This window comes from Pseudonaja textilis, chromosome 1 (assembly GCF_049901715.1).
Source record: "Pseudonaja textilis isolate UNSWEBS1 chromosome 1, rPseTex1.2, whole genome shotgun sequence".
In the NCBI taxonomy this organism is placed as follows: domain Eukaryota; kingdom Metazoa; phylum Chordata; class Lepidosauria; order Squamata; family Elapidae; genus Pseudonaja; species Pseudonaja textilis.
The window spans coordinates 32,800,631-32,823,609 of record NC_141990.1 but is presented as its reverse complement, the minus strand read 5'-3'; the positions used below and the strand labels follow the sequence as shown (position 1 = coordinate 32,823,609).

The window sequence follows — 22,979 nt, the reverse complement described above, 5'->3', positions numbered from 1 at the left end:
TTGTGAAGATCTGTCTGTGCATGCTAGCGACTCTGTGCTAAGCCCTTTGGGCAGCTTTCCAAGATAGATAAGGTGTGAACTCCTAATTATACCCTTGAAAGACTGTTTGCCAGGTCGTTGGCTGGATGTGAATGCAAGAAATTCACATTCATTTAATAAAAGGTGTTTGGTCGGGACAGAGTCTGCTTAGTGCTTTTTCAGGAAGCTTAGGGCAGAACAAATACAATGAAAGCCCTCTGGAAATCCTGCTCAATCCGTTTATCCAATACTATCCGTTTATCCAATACTTCTGAGGACCAAACTTCAGATTCATAACTTGAATTTTCCAATCATGTAGAGGAGGCTGGAAATTTATTTTGAAAAGCAGAATTGGGCAGAAGGATATGGGGTGTAGAACAGAGGTGGTATTCAGCCAGTTCTCACCTACTCGGGAGAACCAGTAGTGATAATTTGGCATGGGTTGCCAAACAGGTAGTGACTTCTGGCTGGCCACGCCCCCAAACCAGTTCCCAGTCGCAGCTTGTTCACTTGCCCCACTCTATGTTCACCCCGCTCAGTCTCTCCTCACTCTACACTGAGTCCTTGTGCTTTCCCACATGGCGCCTGGCCCTATGTCCCAACTGACCTTCCTGCTGAAAGGTAAGCCTGCAAGTCACGCTAGCCTCCCCCCAGCATCCCCGGAGCTTGCCTTCCCCTTCCCTACTGTCCCCTAAGCTTGCCAAGCCCCCCATTCCCAGGCTCGATTGACTTGCTTCATTGCTGGCACAGCCTCGCTAGCATGTGTGTGCACGTGCGTGTGTGTATATGTGTGTGCATGCAAGAGAGAGAAAGACAGGGGGGGCTGGAGTGGGGGGGCACCACCCATTTCTTCCTTTTCCCCCCGCTCGCTGACTGGAAATCTCCCAGACTAGCCAGGTGTGTATGTGTGTATGTGTGTGTGTGAGAGAGAGGGGTGGGGGAAGGCTGGAGTGGGGGGGCGCCACCTGTTTTTTTTCCTTTTCCCCTGCCCGCTGCTGACTGGAGATCGTCCCAGGTGTGTGTGTGTGTGTGTGTGTGTGTGTGTGTGTGTGTGTGTGTGTGTGTGTGTGTAACAATGCTATCATGTTTTCCCCTAGTTCTTCCCTCTGCTGGTAGATGCTTCTTTTCTTCTTTTGGGGAAAAATATTACAGTTCCTTTCCCTACAAACTATGGAAATTGGATGGTAAAAAAAAAAATCAGGATGATGGCTTTATCTTTGTGAGTGTGTTTCTATTTCTGCATTTGTATGCAAGTGAAAGAAATGCCCCCTCGCATTCTGTTGCAACTCCTTTCCACAGCCCCTTTCGTCGCCTCAGTCCATCCCTGATAAATAAGCTGGCTGGTTAGAGCGTTCCCTCCCCCTCTCTTCAGATTAAACTATCTTCTAAACTATTCAGCCCCTAAACTACTTGGCTGACATTGATGACGTCTTTCTTTTGACAAGGCTATCTCTTCTGACGCTGACGCTGCTGTCAGGCAAGGATTCCACGGAGCCTGACAGTTTCATTACTTATCATGTGTTAATATTTTACACTGTCCCTATTACTACATCTAGAGTGATTTTACTACTTTTCTTTTGCCCAGGGGCTACCACATATTTTTCAGGTATTTACATTAATGTCTAATCCAGAGCATAAATATGCGTGTGTTTATTTTGTACATCAGGTTGCATAAGTCCAGCTTAATATGCTATTCTTCGTATGTGATATTTTGTATACATACAGAGAAAGAAGCACTCTTATGATCTTTGACTTAGGCTTGCTGTCAAACATCAGCCATAATAATTACTGTTTTGAACAATATGCAGGTTGTATTACATGAATGGCTATTTTATATGTGAAATTATGAAATAAATTTGAGTAGAGATCCTGGGAAAGTGTCAGAATAACAGAAAGAGGGACCATGGGGGAACCCTATACCATTTCAGAGAAATGGCTGTCCAGTCTTTTCTGAAAAACTTCCAGTGAATGAGCACCCAGAACTTCTGGAGACAAGCAGGTCCACTGGTTAATTGTTCTCATTGTCAGGAAGTTTCTTTTTAGTTTTAGGTTGCTTCTCTCTGTTCAGTTTACATCCACTGCTTCTTGTTTGTGTTCTGCTTCTTTGGAAAATATATTGCCCCTACTTCTTTGTGGCAGCCCTTAAAAGCCTGTTGCCTATCACCCTCTTGGGCAAAGCATGTGAGCCATTTTCTCCTTTCAGTGATCCATGAAAGTACATCTATAGTATGTAGATAATAAAGTCAAAAAAGGTGAACAACGTTTTTACAGAACTATAGATAAGTTGAGGCTGAGTGACAAGGAATGGCTGGGAGGGGAGGGGTCAGGTGAGGCACCCCTTGATGTGAGTGACATTGAGTTGGCCATGCCCACCCAGTCACACGACCACCAAGTACGTCTACCCAGTCACATGACCACCAAGCCACACCCACCCAGTCACATGACCACCAAGCCACGCCTACCAAATAAGCCATACCCGCAGAACCGGTAGTAAAAAAATTTGAATTCCACCACTGGTGTAGAACTCCCCCTGCCTGCATCCTATATTCTTGAGGCCCCTCTTTCCAACTTATTATGGTTGGGGGTGGGGAATGAAGAGAAGTTAGCATTTCACAGTTTCATCTTTCTTTCACTTCATGAAGGCAAGCATAAAATACCTGCAAGAGTTCTTTCAAATCCCTCAATAATAACTTCACACTGGATTACATGACTGGGGAGAAACAAGTGATTTAGAATGGAGAAGCTGGCAACCTATTTAGATACTGCCCAACTGTCTGTCTCACAGTGATGTGTTGGAAGAATTTTAACTGGTATGTTTTCTCCCCTCTGCAGTCCCCTGCTAGATCCAGTCCATTTTTAATTTTTCTTTTGCTGATTTTTCCTTTTACCAAATTTGATTCTATTGGATTGAGAAAAAGAAGGTACAATCAATTGATCCTAGTGATTTTGAAGATACCTTCATATGGTTTCCTTGACAATGTACTGTAGTACTTTGTCAATACCTTCTTTTGATTTTTATTTTCCTGTAAAATTTAGCCAGATTTTCCAAAGGTACTCCTCAAAGTGTTAACCAGCCCTAAAACAACTTAGCTCTTTAAAGATCAGTCAACATTAGTTATCTACTGCACATAGTCAGGAGGTTAAAGCTATATACATTCTAAATGAAATATGCAATTTTTTTTAGTCCCAGGGCCTCACTTAGTCTTTCAAATGTATATAAAAAGGCACACTTCAAAAACTGGACAGGGTCAGAACAAAGATTAAATCTGATTTAATTTTAATTTTGGTAGTCAAATACCATTAATGTATATATTCTTCTGTCACAATCAGAGTAGATAAAACATGATTTTTAAAAATAATTTTTAAAAATCAGATATTTATTTAAATTGGATTTTTTAAAATTTAAATTGTATTTTTTTATTTTTATCAAATTTATTTTAATAAAATGCTTTTGGAGTAAAAATCTATCTAAAGATAGTTTTCTATTTAAGATACATTAATAGTTTATTCAGCATGAAATGGAGCTTAGTAATATAGCATGAGGCTATATATCCTGCAATATTGGGACTGTTCGTGAACTAACAGTGGATCAGAGGAGAAGTCACTGCGGGACACTGCTCTTTAAAAATTATGATTTAAATCAAGCCTTTTTACTAGTGATTTAAATTGCCTTGATTTAAATTAAATCCATCTTGGTCACAATCAAAATTGGTGGCAATTTTTGAAGATCCTCTGATTGTCATCTTCAAGACTTTAAGGAACTACATGCTCTAGTAGTGCTTCACTATTCTAGAACAAAACTGAACAGCGTACTTCATTATGAATATACAGAATTAATACAATCTTAAATACCAGAGGTGATATTCAGCGGGTTCTCACCAGTTCTGGAGAACCGGTAGCTGAAATTTTGAGTAGTTTGCAAAACTGGAAAATACTACCTCTGACTGTAGATTTTACAGTATCCTTCCTCTGCCACGCCTAGAGAACTGGTAGTAAAAAAAATGTTGAATCCCACCACCGTTACATACGATAACTGGCTGGCTAAAACAGAAAGCATTAGTCTCACAGCACATAGGTTAAAGTCAGCAGCAACCATTTCAAGTCAACAAAGAATTTTGCAAGGACATAGTCTGATCACATGGTACCTTGACTTTATGACAACAATTTATGACCAAAATTCCAATCCCAATTATGACTATAAATTGACAACAAATCTGCCTTATCTGCTTGAGCAATAGCTAGCAGAGAAGAGAGGTTTTCTCTGTTGAGTTTCTAGGCATACTGAGATTCACAGAACACTAACTTTTGTGTCATATACAATGCTAATCCTTATTAAGATTAAATTTTTATACAGACAAAATTCAGAGACAGTAGAACCTCAACTTTCTTTAGCAAAGTTAGTGATCAACATTTAAGCATCTGGAAGGGTATCTTCTCCTGCATAAGCATGAAATTCCAGAGCCTGCATAAACTGAAAGCCCAGAAGAAATTTAATATCGTGAACAAAGTTCTAGGTTATGAATAAACAGCAAAGCAACATGATACAATATTATAATATCAATTAATGTTCTATTCTTACAGCATTTTACAAATATTAAGATACCACTCAAGCTAGTAAAGTTTTTGTATAACTACTTTATTTCAACTAAAAGCACTATTTTCTACTAATTATATTTCTTTCAAATATCTGTTATTAGAGTTATAATTGACAGGGCCTGGGGAACATCCTCTTAGCATGCCATTGCCTATTGCAAAAGTTTTACGTAGAGGTTTCAAAGTAAGAGATACAGTGCAAAGTTTTACAACACTAAGCTGCAAACTGACCTTGCAGACTAAGCTATCATCTAGCTGACTCATATATACAGCTATAAACAACTGGCTCAGGCTAAGTCAGATAATTAATTAACAGAACTTCTCCAAAAGTTGTCAGCAAACTGAAGACACAATAAAAGGCACAAATGAACATCATTCCTTAATTTGAATTTTAAATAAATTGGTGCTATGTATATCTTTCTCTTGATCTTAACCCATTTATGATCCTTACAAAAATATTATGCCATCCTGGTCTACATCAATCATTTCTCAGCCTTTCAGCAAAGGTCAAGCATAGTTTAATGCAGGGTCAGAATCTCTAACTATGGGTAACTCCCCTGATCGCATATGTATGGTTCATTTTTTGACAGATAAGAAAAAACAGACCCTAGCTACCCACTATTCTTCACTATTTCTGTAAGTACCTTCCATTATCAAAATCTAAATGTAAATGAAACAAAATATAACCAAAATATAAGGCCTACTTGCCAGTTCTTCAAAAAAAAATTTTTTTTAACTTGGAGACATGCCTAACAATATATTTGCAGTTTCAATAATACCAAAGATGTTCCTAACTATATAGCACATCTTCCCTTTATGCAGCAGTCTTAGTATCATCATAGTAAAATTAGTAGTTTTTACATTAGCACTTTCTGAGTACTAAAAAATGCTAATCCCTTAAGTTCTCTATCATTCACTCCCTTTTTGGTAGTAAAAATACTGTTAAAATGTATTTAACTGATCATTTTGTGCATATAGTTAGTGAGTAAATTAATTAATGTTCAATGCCTGGAGTTTTCTTGCAAATAAAATTGTGGGAAAGTGGTATAGCCTTTATTGTCTTAGAATGCATTAATCATATTTGGACTTTTTAACTTTTTTTTCCTAGTATATGCAAATATGTCCTGAAGCTGGTTAATGGCTAAAACTAATTCTAGTCATTTTTGTTCAAGCCCACTAATAAATATTTAAAGCTTTGGTGGATTTTTACATAAAATGGTAGCCACAAAGACAGTAGCAATATCTAGTTTAAAGAAGTATAAAATAGACACTTCTATTTTGTTTCAGACTGATTGTCCAGATGTAAATGGCCATCACTTTAAATGATTTCACCTAAAACCAGAAATGTGCATGGAAGCATCATAACTGAGGTAATTGTTTGCAATAATCCCCTGGCAACCACTTCATTAGATCATAGCACTTCACTGATTCTAATCTTGCTTTCCAACATTTCTGACAGTAAATTTTGCACAATCTTCACATAGATGATAGATAAACTATGTGGCAAGATAATAAAATATGTATCATTTTAGTAGAAAAAGTCTCCAATATAATTCATCACTAAAGTAATCCTTTACAACATTTAGGATTATATATATTTCATATTTCAGTGCTGTTCGTCTCACTAAATAAGTATCTAAAGGATTACCATAAACTTGCCACATTTGAGAGAAAGCATTAACTTATCAGAACAGATAAGTTTTTGTTTTACTATGTTTGATATCATGTCCAATTTGATGAACCCAAAACATCAAGAAGCAGGAAAAAAGTATGACTAAAGCAATTTTTTTAAAAAACAATGTGCTTATGCAAGCTTTGTATATTTCTGAAACCACAGCTACGAACTTTAGACTCCATACCATCTTGGCTAGGATTCCTCATTATCCACACACCCAAACTATCCCAGAAAGTTCTCCTTAAAGCAAAAACAAAATCTCCTTAAAAGGTGAATTTTTGTCTGGCCACATAACTGAAGCTAAAGTTTGAGGCCCACACTTAACATTAATATTTTCACAACACTGATATTCATAAGAACAGAGATTGAAGAGACAAAGTTCAGTGATTTACCTGGGGTTACTTCTTTATGCCAGATTGCTTAGGGATTTGAAACACTGAATAGTAAACTAGATCATTTTGTAAATCAAGGAGACCTCAAATAACATTAGCATCTAAAAATAGTCAGGAGAGCTAGGAAACAGAGAGGGAGTGAAAACTAGGGAAGGAACAGCTCTTCATTGATTTTACCTGTTTTCTAAAAATAAAAAATGGAGATTATGCTGTACAGAAAAAAATAAAAGCCCATGAGACAAGTATTACATTAAACAACAACATTTAACAGACAAAAAACACTTCTACCACTGACCAAGCCACTTTCTTTCAGACCAAGCATATCAGCTAAACTGAAGCTGGCCCTGACATTTGCTCAGCCAGGGCATACCAAAGACAAGCTGTTCAATGCTGTCAGATGACAAGGCTTAATCCACATTTGCAAAGTCAGACAAATAATCTCTCCCCCATATTTAGCATTAATTCCTTAAGTGATTTTTTTCTTCCCCCTAAATTTGCCATTACATATGCTACAAATTTACCCCCACACCGTGCATCCTATAAGCTTTTTATATAGAAGTCAACTGAAAGCACCATGATGACTGAAAACAAAAGTAAAACTGCAAATACCCTTATCCTTCCAATTGTTCAGCTGACTGTCCATCTCTCTTCACAGTGGATCTGCCCTTTCAACTCGGTTTATCAATTATGCATATCAATGAAAAGGCTGCAGTTGGAGAAATAAAACACTGAGACATGAAACGTCAAGCTTCCTCCAGCAGAGGTCTGCAGTCTCTTGCTTGCTGCACAACTGCTGCAGGACTTAAATCACCTGACTGTCTTCTGGGTGTGAAGCAGACTGACGCAGTACAATCTGTAACTAGGCTACTGATTCCTCCGTTCAATCTGCTTACCCCAGCAACCATTTACTTGTTGATAGTACAAAAATCCAGTGGTGCAGGGGAGAGGGATACATTGATGCTGTAATACATAGACAGAGCTTTCCTGAGAATGTTTGGAATCTGGGGGGAATACATGAGAGAGTGTATGTAATAATAGATTTTTTAAAAAATATAATCCATATTGAGAATGAACATTTAAACTCAGGCATGTATATGCTGACAAATGGAATACCAAGGCAGCATATTTCTAAAACTCAAAACCTCACTGCACAATTATTTTAGGATTATTTCTTCTACTCCTGAAGAATAGAGTGTATGCATTATATACTACAGTGAATCAACAAAGCAGAAAAAGGCTAAGAGAAAGGCCAACTTAACATTAAACTACATAGACTTTTTTCTTGTTAAGACACTTTGCATGAATATAAAAATATATTCAGTCTTCTTGTGGATTTGTAGTTAATTAGCACTTATATGTGTAAAAAGGGTATTTTATTAAAAAAAATGTTGAACTATGTAAGAGTAAAGAAAAAAAAGATGACTTTTCACTTATAAACAGAAGGTGGCATCAGCTGTCTACTTTAAATTTTTGTAACTTTCTGAAGTAATTGAAATTTCAGAACTGTGGGGTGAACTACTTAAGAATTTGTAGCCTGCTTTTAAATAGTTTCAAATCAAGGCACAAGGAACAAATTAATGGATGAAATTAATAACCCAGTAGAAATCTGGAATAGGAGCACATGTGAAACATTTTCCAAACTGCAATCTAACTGGCTGATATTTTTACTGAAATAGTAAAAACATAGCTAGCATTTTAACTAAAATTAGCTCTGAAAAGAATGTATTCTTTTTTTCAAAAAAGTCAGAAGGATTTATACACCGTAGGAGACTTTCTACTAAAATGATACATATTTTATTATCTTGCCCCTAAAGCTTTTATAAAGTTTGCACTGAATTGTCCAAAAACACATGATGGTTAGTTTCAAACCAGATTCTATGCTGAAACCCAATTAATATTCAGTGCCTTCTTTTAAGTTGAAATCCATTAATTTGTACCCTGCATTCTGAAACAATGGATGGCACTTATTATCAACTTCTAGGTGGTAACATCCTTTTAGACATTTGAAGAGTGCTATCATATACTCTCTTTGCAAACTCACTCTTTTCAAGAATAAACATTTCCAATTCCTTCAATCATTCTTCATAACATTTAGATTTTAATCTCCTGATCATCTTCCTTTAACACTGTTCTGGTTTGTCTTAAACCCTTACTAAACTATGGTGCTCAAAGTGAGATAGAATACGTGTTAGAATGCATACAATTAAAAGTGCTATATAAAGTAAATTAGAGCTTGTGAAATCTCTTTAAATAGTTTTGTAACATATATTGCAAACTTGTAAACTAGCAAAACTGGCAGTCTAAATTGTTTTAAATTATTGTATTGCTGATCTTGGACTATATTGCATTATATCTTTATGTTTTGCATTGCACTTAGATATTAACTGCATTTCAAATAAAAATACTAAAATTATTTAACCCTACTGAAGAACTCTAAACAAAGTTAGAATCAAACATCTAATGATCTGTAACAACGAACATGTAATTAATGAATGCAAAGCTGGCAATAACATTAATTAAAAGTGAGATCATGCTGATTTTTTAAAATATTTTTGAACAAAATATCATGCTTTAGAAGCCAGGCTTCTATATTCTTGTGAGAGCTCTTTCTTCATTCTCTGTAATTATGATCTTAATAGCCCATTCTTAACTAGGGCAATGAAATTCTCCAGCTAGCAGTGGTCCCTCCACACTTTAAATGCATTGTTCTACAAAACTGATATACTCAGTTTATGGTAGACATTTAAATTAGTTTCAATCAGGCAATATAAGCAAAATTTATTTGAACATATAACTGGGTTTTCCATGGCTCAACACATAAGCCAAGTTTTAAAAATAGCGATCCTCTTACTGCATATATTAATGTTTTTGTTCTAAGAGCCTAGTTGATACTTTTAAAATATTAATTAAGGAGGGTCTAAATTATACATTGGTATTGAAATGAATCTAACTGGCTGATATTTTTACTGAAATAGTAAAAACATAGCTAGCATTTTAACTAAAATTTAGCTCTGAAAATAATGTATTCTTTTTTTCAAAAAAGTCAGAAGGATTTATACACCGTAGGAAAACTAAATATCAAGGCAAAACATAATACCTGGCAGCATATTTTGATCAATTAATCAGTTGGACTATTAGTTATCTTAAGAAAATTCATTACCAAAACTTAGAATGATAGCTACTATTATAGATGAATAATACTCAATTGTTCACATTTAAAAATTATTTTAATGTTACCTAGAGTCATATATCTGAGAAGGATAACTACATAAATCTAATAAATAAATGAATATTTTTTCCCTTCCAAGAATTAACCATTTTATTGCCAAGTTTCATGCACACAGTTTCATTGTAAAATTCTCAGATAATCGAAAATACTTTTTTTTAAAGCACAGATATGCACTTAACAGAAATCAGATATTAAAATGATATCATGGAACAATGTAGAGAACCCACATGATGTTTTCTGGTGAATTCACAAGACTTTTCACCTAATGTACATGTGCCATAGAGCTTGGCAATGGAAATTTACATTCTGGGGGAAAAAATAAATGCAACAACAGAAATAGGTAGAAGTCCCTGCTAAACAGGAATAGGTAAGGATTGTGCATAGACAAAATACCTTCAAAATACCTTCAATAATTTCTTGAGGCAATTGACCTAGAGAGTAACATCTATGGTTTTAAACATCAAGACATCTTCTGAAAAACTTGTTTCTCATCATTTGATTCTAATTAGATTCTAATTCACATTTCCTCCCTAAATCTGCTGTATGCTATCCAGAGTCACTTTTGGTGAGATAGGCGTAACAGCCTTTGGTTAGTTTCAGCACATTCAACAGTTACAACCTTTTTGGAGCAAGGAGACAATGACTACAGTAATTCATGCCATTGTCATCTTCTGATCATACAATTGCAATGTGTTTATATGGGCTGCCCTTGCCAAAGCTATAAATAGTGTACAATGCAGCTGCCTACTTATAGCTGGTAGAAGCCACTACAGCAAAGTGATATTGATATTGTGAGGGGTACACTGGTTGCAAATTAGTTCTAAGCCCAAATTAAAGTGCAGGTAAAATCCTATAACATTCTTATGGCTCCAATTGCACTACACCAAATTCCAGGTTGAATTTTCCAGCCCAATATTTCAGGCTGAAAAGACGTGCTACATGTTCTTACGCCTACCTTCTTGGATGCATTCCCCTTACCTTGGAACAGCTTGCCCAAGGTCAGGATGGGTTCCTCCTAGTAGAGACTGAAGAGCATCTTTTTCCACATAGCCCCTGAAGGAGATAGTGCTACTCCATAAAGATTCGTGGTAGCCAATAGCAGAAGCCATATCCAGGGGGGTGGGGAAGGGGAGCTAGCAGGTTGACCAATGTGATGCAATTCAGAGAAAACAGCATTCTCCCTAAAATTAAATTGGTTTCAAACTTGCTCTGGTTTAGAAAGGCCATCAAAAGCCAGCTATTACTGGAGACTTTGTGGGGAAATGTATGGTATTTTCTACAATAAGTTTTAAATTTTATCTGGCAAATGAAATGAACCTTTGTTTTCACTTTTACTGTTTTAATCCAGGTTACCTGTTAAAGAGTCACAGAATCTCAAATGAGCATGTTGTTCCTAAGGTTGTTACTAATATTTTAAAAGTTGCATAAAATGTATTTAAATAAAATTTTTAAAAATGACCTTGCCACACAGTAAGGCAAATGAAAATGCAGAACCTGTTGGTCAACAATTCTACACACATCTAAAAATATCAAAAGATGGTTGTTTCTTCCATTTATTACACAACAGTGGGACGTGGCCCTAATTAGCATATTTAGGTAATTCTTACATATCATCCCACATTTTATGATGATGCTGATAAATACACACCCAAAGGAAGGGCTGCTGGAAAATATAAAATTAAAAAATTCCGGTTCTCAAACTTAAAATAATGTATAATCTTCAGGTCTGAGTATAAATTGCACATTAGCAAATACAAAGGAAAGAAGCTAAACCACCCTTCTTGTTAATTAAATTACCCTCTTGTTAGACACAGATCACATATAGACTAGTCTGTTGGGTACAATTTGTAATGGATACAATTTCTAACTACAAGCTATATGAAAGGCACAAGAATTGCAGAACATGACAGCTTTTTTCCCATCCTTTATTCTTCCATTATACGGATTTAGAGGTATGCAGTCTAAAACTAAAAAGATCCAAAAAGAGCAACTAATCAAACCTTTATTATGATAAATATCACAACTTTGAACCCCTTCAAACTCATGTTGTTTTACAAATTTCTCAAGACCTCTTCCAAAGTAAGATCCAATGGAAGCAAGTTCTTGAAGATAAAGAAATGAACAGATAAGGCTAACGAAACCATCATCTTTACCCTTTACTTATAAAAATGTCCGAATGTTTCATTTTAGTTAAGCTTCAGTCCCCTCCAATTTCTGCTTTTCCAACTGTCAGGTACTTTTTCTGAAACAAAACAACTAGGGCCTGTATAAGTATGCCACACAAAGCCACAACACCAATTTATATAAAGACCTCAACAATAGCTATTTTAAATCTTTTTCTTCTTATTTCAAACCATGGATCTTGTCTTTTGCACTGCTACTATAGATAGTTTTTCTAGTGAACTACTCAACATTATCTGAAAATAGGAAGAGATAAACACACTTTGGTATCAAAATGAGGTTGCAGTGAGTAGGCCAGAAGTTTCAATAATAAGTATAAATATAAGTTGCATTTGAGCACTGCACTAACACGCAAAAGCATCTCAATAAATTCATATTTAAAACTCACAGAATTCCCTGTAAGAATATTGGGGTTTCAGGTACCAGAATTCTCAGCCATTATACTCAAGCAGAATTCTGGAAGTTGGATGCATGCAGAGAATCAAGCTGGGAAAAGTTCACAAATACAGTTTAAACTGCAGCCTCTACTTTCTGTTATGATCAAGATGAAACTTAAATTAAAATGGCTATTTATATTCAGAACAATGGCAAGCAAAGAACGTAAATATTTGTTTTCTCAGCAGAAGAGCTGTATAATATGAATACACACACAACAGAAACATGACATGCAGAAGAAATGTAAATAGTTAATGGAGTGCAAAAGAAGTTAAAGCAGATTACCTGAAGGCTCACTCAGCTTTGACGGAAACATAGAAATGGGTTTCTCCTTTTCTTTAACTGAAACATCTTGGCTCTCAGCTCCCTTTCTTACATCGACTACTTTTTTCTCTGAGGGAAAAGGAGTAACATCAGTTGGGGGGAAATCCTCCTTAGCTGCTTCTCTGCCCAGGTCTTCAGAGGATTTTTCCAAAGAAAGATCCTGCTCTTCAAATTTCATATGTATGTTTTTTAGAGACAAGTCCTGTGCTACTTCTTGGTAAGCAGGTGGTATCAGCTCAGCTTGAAGAGTTTCACAAGGCCTTTTACTTTCATTCTCCTTTAATATATCTCCGGTACTTCTCATCAGGTTGTCAACTTGATAAGGGACTGTGCCATCTGCCTCTGGAGAGGACTGTGCAGACAGCACAATTTTTTCTTTCACTATGGGTTCCTTAAAAACAGGAAAACCATCATTATACCCACCAAGTTCTTCCATATGTTGCTGTGGAGCCTTTTCTTTCTTAGCTAGATCTGCAGCCTCAGCTTCCAAACACCAAGTAGTTGGTTCATTTTTTGAAGTTTCCAGTTGAGGCTGGAATGACTCCAAGTAGGGTTCACTAAGAGAAGATTGTACTTCTTTGTATATTTCTTTCTGGGCTCCATTTGATATAATATTAGTAGCTGTTTCAAATAATGACACTTTCACAGCTGCTTCTTTCTGCACAAGATTAATGTCTGGTTGACTACTAAATGAATAGCTTTTGTCAGATGGCAATGAGTTCCTTTCAAGATGCTCACTGTACTCAGGCACAGGTTGCAATACACACTCTGTGGTTTTTGTTTTCGAATATTCTGTGAACTCTGATGAAGGTATTTTAGTCCCTTTAACTAAATCACATGCAATTGATATATATGAAGTATCTAAATCTTCCAGAGGTGGGTTACTCTCATTTTCAGGTTTCTTAGAAGCTTCAACCATGACTTCTTTTGCTTGGATTACTGGTACTTTTGTTGCTTCCTGATAAGATGGAGGCTTCTCAGATTTCTGTAATACATTCTCATAATCGTTCTCATATTCATCCTCAGCAGTGAACGTTTCAAGTGGGGATATTTCAAGCTGCCCAAGAGGCCCTCCAACCACAGCAGAGTTTGCAGTTAATGGTGCTTCCATAACAATGTCTGGTAAGATAGGGGATGGAGATGTTTCAGACCCTCCTTCAAAGGAAGGACAGAGCTGTACAGCAACATTCAAAGACTCTTGTGATAACTCAGATGTTTGAACCAAATCAATCTTTTTTTCATAAGCAAGCTTGGGACTAATTACATCATGTAGTTCACTCTCAAAAGCTTCTTGAACCAAATCTGGAGTTAAGCCTTCAGGGACATTAGTATCAGAGACCTTCTTCAACAGAATCTCTTCTGTCTTTGAATCAACTTTCTGCTCTTGGCCACTTGTCAAATCAATATGGGTACTGCCAAATTGGTCCATCATTTCTGCTATCTTTTTTTCATCTGTTTTATTTTCATATGCCTTTTCCTCTGTTAGAGGGAGAGATGTAACCATGTTGTTCTCAATTTTATCTGATGGTTCAAATTCTGTACAAGTAATATAAGACTGTGAAGATTCCTTTGAAGCTTCTGGAATACTGGGGAAAGAAATAGCTTCATTGCTGCTTTCATTCTCTTTTTCAATGACTTTGTGGGCAGGCAGAATTTTAGCTTCCTTGATGTATTTGTCTGCAATACTTTCTAATTTCTTGTCTATCTCATTCTCAGATACATCCTTAAAATTACTGCTTTCATTACTAACCCAGGAGAGTTCAAAAGGCTTTAAATCTGCATATTCATCTCTTGAATAATGATTATCAATTAAAGTTATATTTTCACCATGATCATAGATAGCATGCTTCTCCTCTTCAAGATACTCTTTTTTATCTTGCTCTACAAATAATTCAACAGGTGATTCTAGAGAAAAATCCTGTTGGCATACGGGTAATTCTTTTGTATCAGGAATTATTTTAGCATCCAATGGTTCCTTAGTCTGAAATAGGCAGAATGAATGATCCGCAGAGTATGAAGGTTTCACATTTGCAAATTCATTGCCATCATCTGCAAGGAATGGGTTTTGTGCAGTCTGGGTAGTAAGTTTAAACACATCACTTCCAATTTGACTGTAACTATGTTTTGCAGATAGTTCATCTGATAATGTATCAAGAGCCGCATACTCTTTAAAAGGATTGACTGAAAGAGTAGAGAGGGAGGGAAGAGAAGCAGTAGCATCAAGAGAGGCAGCAGCAAAATCTTCTTGCCTGGCTGAGCATGCATGACCCAGTTGTTCTTGCAAGTCCATACCTTTGTCTGTGGCCGTGGACAGAAAGGACAGTTAGCAGCAATGCAAGTAACCTCAAAAGTTAAAGCAATGCTAATGACAGGTTCCAAAACAATAGCTAGCCCAAATCTTATTGTAGAATGATTAACAGAAAAAGCATGCAAGATTAAGAAAATAGAATCAAAGTTAATGAAGCTGTGAATGCTATGCAAAATAATAAACCCCTGGAAGAATTCAGAACAGTACTAAATGTACAAGCTTCATAACACAGATATGAGTCATAGTTCTCCTTTATCTTAATTCTCCCCTCATTTTTTTTAAAGTTGCCAATGAAGATATATTATCACTGAACAATAATTCAGAGATTGGCTAGTGGCTACAGACAGGCATTTCTTTTTCCCTCCCCTGCTTTTTCTGTTATGTGCATTAGCATTAGCTATGTTCAGTACTAATCAGCTTCAGTGAAAAACTTGTTCAGCATTAACCAGAAATACTAACAGTGTGAAAAGTAAACCCTAGGAAAGAGGAAATTAATGCTAGGGAAAAGGAAGAAAATACAAGCCTGTAGCCTATTTCCAATTTTAAAATCTGGTAACCATTACACTTGTACTGGTCCATAATGTCAGATAAAAAGGAAAAAAAACTTATTACAATTACAGTAGCAAGCAGCACTAACACTAATACATCATTAATTCTACATAATTAATGCTAACTATGTCAGCAACAGGAACTATATTAAAAACAGTTTATCAGTACCTAAATCATCTTGTAGACAAGGGTCCAAGAATTCAAAAAGTGTGTTTTGAATTTAAAAGCATTCACTCTGAATTTGCATTTTATTTTATATCATTAAAAAAACAAAGTTTATGTTTATTAAATTTGGGTTTAACATTCTTGGATCCAAACCAAATTTTAGTAAATACACAAAGATGCTATTAGTGGGAAGGGAATACAAAATACACTGGGCGTACTCTAGTGCAAAAGGCTAGCTGAAATGACTTGCCTGCAGAAGAATGCATCAGAGGTTCAGATGCAACAGGAAGAGCAAAAAGTGTCTCATCTGAAAAACAAATACAGTATGACCTCAGCAGAAATAAGTATGGAGAACAAAATATTTTCAAAAAAAAATAAGGGAAGGAAATATTCAATTTACAATCTTTAACAGATCTTTTACACAAGAGAAATGAAGAAAAAATGTGAATATGGGAGTTACATACTATATGTCTCCAGTTTTGCACTACAAAGTGTACATGATATCAATTATATTAGAGGGAGATTTGGGATCACCAGTCAGGCAGATCACCAGTCACAAAGCACATTACATTAAACAAAATCAAATGCAGACATTTAGAGCATCTAATAACTTCACAAATGCAGATAAATATTTCAGTTCATTTTATCAGTCACAAGGACAGTTTTATGAGATGGGGTTGTATGTGCTTCCAGTAAGACAGGGGTGTCATGTATCGTGACTTTCCCCCTTTACTAAGCCGGACGTGGGTGTGTCCAGCGCATGATGCATCCGGCCCACTGCCGTGAGTTTGACTGCACTGAGGTAAGAGATAAAGACTCCTAACTTTTTCTAGCCTCCCACCTTTTCCAATTAATATGTAAATGAGTATTAAATAATAATTGTACCTCTGGTAAAACTAAATACCACAGTGAACTTAGTAATGTAAAATAATTTTAGGAACCACTTGTTCCTAAATTGTTATTGTTACTGAACAATCAAAAATATCAATATAAAGTCATGAAACTGCAAGATAAGCAATATGCAATATGCTAAATTGAAATTTCATATTTGTACAGATGAATCCTTTTTCTTCTTCCACAAATCTAGGAAGTTCTTGCTGCATTTTCATTTTCAGTAGTTAGTAATATGCAATAATACTGAAGGATTTACACTGAATCAAACAGTAAAACATCATCATTTCGGATACTGGGGAGGGTTTCCCCAGCTTTTTAGTTTACATCTTTGAACAATTCTGACAAGAAATTACTTCACAAAAAGAATGCTGAAGAAAACAAAAGTGCATACTGGCTTGATTAGTCAGCTTTGATTCAACGTGACAAAGCAACAGGATTCAATTTTCCAAATCAATTTTAAAAAGTATTTATGCATACATAAAAGCTCTGCCACACTATTAAAACAATTTAGACAGATTTGATTCAACTACTCGATTTGATTTGGAAAGTCAAATCCATTCAGATACTGTATTTAATTGAACTGTTTTCTAATCTGAGACAAGATACTGCTAGAGGTTACAATATTCAGATATAAAACTGATGCTTTGGATTCAGTATGAGCACTTCACTATGCTTTTCATTAGTTCCTTGGAGAAGTGTACCATTTAGTTCAGCAGTCACCAACCAGTGGTCCATGACCTGTTTTGGTGGTCTGCAGAAAAATTATTTGCATTTTTTATATTGCATTAAATACTCATTTAACTTTTTAAAAAATTCATATTAGTGGTACACAGGATTTAAAATTGTGGATTTAGTGTCCCTGAGGTCCGAAAGTTTGACGATCCCTGATTTAAGACCACAAAAGGCATGGCCCGAGTTGGATCTGATTACTACATGGTTCTATGCTTTCCAAGATACACCTGTTAACTGTTTTCATTAAGGTAAAATAAATTTGATCTTTAAAAACTATTTAGAAAGTGAGCAAACCAGACCATATTTAAGGGAAGCAATGCACATTATAGCTGCATGCCATTAAAGGTAGATAGCTGACATGAGCTCATTCTCAATACTTTTGAAGATGGTTTGCTTCCAAAAGTTAGTACAAGTAAAATATTTGAAGATTTCCACAGTGAAATGGCATAAGGAAAACAAATGGGGGAGCTACTGGCAGATCATTTTATGCAATTATAATTGCTCACAACTGTAGACATAATACCTGCTGGAAGTGTTGTAGTAAGGGACCCTAACATAATGTAGAGGAAATTCCTTTTGAATATTGTTTTGGTATTTAATAGTCAATTGGAAGGTTGGCTACATATTCGTTATTGGATTTTGGACTGCATATTAACTCCTGTATCCCTAAGGGTTATACTGATGATAAAAGGATGTACTATCAACAGGCTTATATGGGCTGCAGCCTGTGAGAATGCAATTGACATGGTATAGCTAAATGTCTATGGAAATTCTCAGTTATTCAGGTCATGGTTGAAGAGTTGAAGAAGTTTCTTGGATGAGAAGCAAAACGTCTTCAAAGAAAAAGAAAAACCAGGAACTAGTTGCCTCTTGAAAAGCATCTTTGGGAAAATTGACATGGTAATTAATTTGAACAAATGGCATGTCAGTAACTGCCTTTAGAAGCTGAAAGCTCTCAGTCATTATCACAAGCATTACAGGTAGTCCTCAACTTATCACCACAATTAGGACCAGAACTTCCATTACTAAGCAATGTGGTTAAGTGAATCATTCTGAATCATTACCTTGGAAACTAAACAGGTCATGCCCTCTATGAGGTGGAGTGCTTTTTAGTCCAGTGTAGCAGCAATCTGTCAAATGGTCCTCTGTGGAATGAAGGGCTACTATTGTTAAATAGAGAAGCTATAGTGGTTGTATTTCCTTTTGTGAATAGTGGCAGTATTCTTAAAGCAGCTACCTGGTTGCATAGGTTAAGTCGCAACATTCTCAGGCAATGCTGGAAAGGAATTCTAGGACAGCTAGGACAATCCTTTGCACTGCGGAGGAGTGCTGAGGAGCACAGGTGGGTGAGTGCTACAAATGGGCACTAGAGAATGTAATCCGGCAAGTGTTGTGGATGCTAGGAGGGTGGATTGCGGGCCTGGCAGAAGTAAATATGACCTGAATATTTATCACATGATCAGGGGATGCTGCAACATTTTTAAAGCAGTTTTCACACTTGTAATTTTGAATGGTCGCTGAATAGTTGCTGAACAAATGAATGTTAAGCAAGGACTAAGTGTAACTGGATTTTTTTCTATATTATGTTACTTTGAATATTAAGATTTCAGTTTTTAATGAATTTCTACTTTTATAGTACCAGATGATATGAGACCATGACATAAAAGTATTTTTACCGGTTATGAATTCAAGAAATGCCTATTGCCAATAGCTAGACAAGAAAGGTTAACCTAATGGAAATCAGAAAAGAGAAAGGTATCACTCCACCAACTCTGTATTTCAAGGAGCAGAGATATACACAAATGTTGCTCCATTATTGCAGTAGCAAGTTGCTCTTTTTTATTCTCTAAACACATTTGCATTCTTGTTTCTGCTTGTAAGCAGTTTCATTCATCTCCACAGGTTCTGAACTAAAATATTGTTTCACTTTCTTACACGTATTATGTGCTGCTACTTTTAGAAAAGCAGCTGAAAACATTGTTTTAAAAATAAATATTTCTCCATTTCATTGATGGTATATGTTATATTGAACACCCCTTCATATATAACATATTGTACAATACACTTCTAAAGTATGTGCTCTTATTTTGGAATTTTCCCTCAATTTCTAAAAACCAAATTTTATTTAGCCTTTGATTTTTTTAAATATTTAAGCAAAGGAACTAATTCTATTTTTATTCTGAATAGTCATCTCTATGCTTATTCAACAGGGAAAAAAGATCTGGTAAAGGAAAATAAAGAAGCACATTATGAAATAATTTTAAGTGTAGTGATTAAGGCACCATGCTGAGGGAGATTGTGAGTTGTAGTCCTTCCTTAGGCAGTGAAGCCAGATGAGTGATTTTGAGTTAATTACTCTTTGTCAGTCCTGGGAAGAATGATAATTCACTCTAAAAATCTTGCCAATAAAACTCGTCAGGAATAACTTTGAGTTCACTCCTCAAGTTGCTAAGTAATTTATCATTAGAATAAAATATTAGCCTTTCTTATTGCTCTGTGGTTTGAAAATACACACGCCTGCATATGTATTTTCTTACTTTATATCACCATGTAATTTTTTTATAATTTTAACTACTGTATTACTATGAGAAATTTTTGAAGAAATAGAAAACAAGAAACAGTTAGCCGGTAAGCATTATATATTGAGTAGACCAGTGGTTTTCAACCTTTTCTACACCATGGACCTCCTGGCCACGGACTCCCAAGACTTATCTCAAGTTTTAAATCATAACATTTCTTCAAGGCTTCGCGGACCTCCTATGATAACATAATGGCCACCATAGGGTCCGCAGACCATAGGTTGAGAACCACTGGAGTAGACCATTGTTGAGAAAATACACATTAAAAATATCTTTCTACATTCATATTTCTTTGAATTTTGCAAATCAGTTAGCCAATTAAAAAGGGAAGAATACCTGGACAAAAGTGAAAACAAGCATGAACATATACTAAAAATATCCTAAAATGAACTGCATCCACGAATCTATTTGCAAAATTAAATCAGTTATACAGAACTGAAAACATAAACGAGTATCATGGAATATGCAAAAACAAATTTTAATGAATGCATATTTTTAAAAAAAGCCTAAATGATTTACCAAAGTGAGAAATTGAAAAAAACTTAAAGAACAGGTTCTCAAATCTTAATCATCCATGAATTTTAACATATTTTCCATCTTTTGCACAGGTTTTTGCACTGTTGCAGCATAACATGCCATTTAAATAGGATCAATTCCCCAAAGGAACATATTCCCAAAATACTATCTGAGAGTCACTAATAAATCAAAGGAAAGGTACCATTTCATTTTTAAAATGAAAAAGTTTTAAGCAAGTAAGAGGATTGATGCTATCATTATGTTTCTTCTTCAGCCCAGACGAAATCAACTCAAGATTTATAGGCAAAAGAAACAGAGGGGTTTGTGACAGATGTGCAAGTTGCCATGTCATGCCTGCTAGGAATGGAATCTGCGGTCTGTCTAAAATACTACTGGGCAAGAAAAACACCCATAATCAAAAGCCTTCAGCTTCCAAGCAGAATATCCTGTTAGAGAGTGTTAGAGTTCATCATCGAAAACTGGATCTCAGCATATCCTCCTATGAAAACATTTCCCTCAATCTGGAAATTATCTCTCCCTGAGGAAGCTCCTCTCAGGAGCAGGACAAATGTTTAATTCCTGAAGGTCTTGTCCACATGTCTTTATGGGCATCTGCTACCCAACCATCTTGATTTCAGTGGAATAAATTTCTTTTTTGAAAGTAGCAGCTCACCACACTGAGCAAATACTTTTTATATCTATCAGGCAGACCATTAGTTGTTGAGAATAGGAAAACATGCAAGTTTAACAAAATTTTGCTGTGATATATTAGACACTCCTGAAATAAATCAGAAAACATCTTCTGTTGGTTTTTCACTTTCATATACTTTTTATTGGCAAGTTGAGCATTCTTGCCATTATTTTACTTAAAAATTAGTTTTAGTATATACTTTTACAGCATTTGTAATGTTCCAAAGGTGCTTTTTCGAGAGGTAACTGGACTTTCTGGTTTTTCTTTGAAGACATTTCAATTCTCATCCAGGAAGCTTATTTAGCTCATTTGGAATGTGTTGCCTCTGAAGGTGAGAGGATAATGTGCTTCTCCCCTCTTCTTTTGCTTCGAAAGCTCCCTTCTTCCCGTTTGTTCACTCCACTTATGAGTGGCTAATTGCTTCTTCTTTCCAGAGTTCTAGCCATAGTGCCAATACTAAGATCATCAAAAATGTAAGTTCAGTTTGAGGAACAGAGTGATGCTGCAAATTTCTTTAATAAAGTTTATTCCTCTGGGTGAATATGCGTTCGTATAAATTTTTTAATATATGTAACTAGCTTTTCCCATGGGACTTACTCAATAATGGTTATGCTGTAAACTCATACATAGTGGAACCTCCAGTCGCAACGATAATCCGTTCCAGGACTACAGCCGCAATCAAAAGCATGACCTTCTGTGCATGCACGGACCCCAAAAAATGGTTCCGAAGGGGAAATTGCCACAGCAGGGAAAATCGCCGTGGCGATTTTTGGGTTTGCTTGGTTGCCACCCAAAGATCTGTTCAAGACCCAGAGTTCCATTGTACTTCTTGGGGACAGGAAGAAACTGAAAATATTAATTTTGGTTTTATGTCAGTAGTACAATATGACACAGTATCAAACTGCAATTTTTTTCCTTTAATTTTAGACATTGTTGCAACACTATATGAACAACTTTCACTAAGAACCAAAAGATGTAACAAATTTCAAAACAAGTGTCTGCTACGCTTTCTTTAAGAAATTGTTAGGAACAATATATCTAAGAAGTGGCAAAAATTTAAATACTACTATACTATAATAAATTTAAATACTACTATACTATAATATACAGTTGCTACAGAAACTGGTGTAACAGTTCATTTTTCTATGAGAAATATCAAAATAGTATTTTTTAAAAATATGCAAAGTATGAAGCAATTTAGGAAGATCTATTCTGCTTATTCTAATTACCGTATTTTTCAGACTATAAGATGCTCCAAAGTATAAGATGCACCTAGCTTTTGGGGAGGAAAACTAGAAAAAAAATCTGTCTCCCAGCAATTTGCCTCCTTGCAGCAAACAAAATGGGGCACGCGGAGGCATCAATAGATGGTAATTCCCACAGCCTGAAACAGCTCATCGTTGGGGGGCAATTCCAATCAACAATCAGCTCCTTGTGCTCAATCAGGCTGTGCTAAAGCTGACCAGGCTATTTACTGCAAGGAGGCAAATGCTGGGAGGCAGAAGGGTAGGGGCCAGTGATGGGCTGGGCTTTGGCAACATTCACTGTATAAGATGCACAGACATTTCCACCCACTGGGGGGGGGGGGAGTGCCTCTTATACACCAAAAAGTATGGTATACAATGAATTGCCAAGAATTATAAATTAACGTAGGGGAGCATTGTAAAAAAATTGAAAGATGACTAAAGAGATAATCTT

General features: G+C 35.9%; 1 protein-coding gene and 1 long non-coding RNA gene across 9 annotated transcripts in view; one reads left to right on the top strand and one right to left on the bottom strand.

Annotated features, from left to right (window-relative positions):
* Positions 1-22,979, bottom strand: part of RTN4 (reticulon 4) — a 69,234-nt gene that overhangs the window by 16,871 nt on the left and 29,384 nt on the right. For 3 of the 8 annotated variants that reach the window (XM_087930532.1, XM_087930522.1, XM_087930549.1), the window contains exon 2: positions 16,120-16,176. The exons of 2 other annotated variants lie outside the window; for them this stretch is intronic. In XM_087930532.1, the coding sequence (XP_087786658.1) occupies positions 16,120-16,176 (57 nt within the window). Of the gene's footprint in view, positions 1-6,966; positions 7,031-7,287; positions 7,529-12,808; positions 15,146-16,119; positions 16,177-22,979 lie in introns of those variants that run through there. 3 more of the 8 variants (XM_026695433.2, XM_087930536.1, XM_087930544.1) reach the window with 3 other exon arrangements.
* LOC148127559 (uncharacterized) lies at positions 1,435-21,820 on the top strand. The gene is made up of 6 exons (XR_015743037.1): positions 1,435-1,624; positions 5,899-5,981; positions 16,563-16,671; positions 18,273-18,395; positions 20,683-20,788; positions 20,865-21,820. It is a non-coding gene; the product is annotated as an uncharacterized LOC148127559 (long non-coding RNA).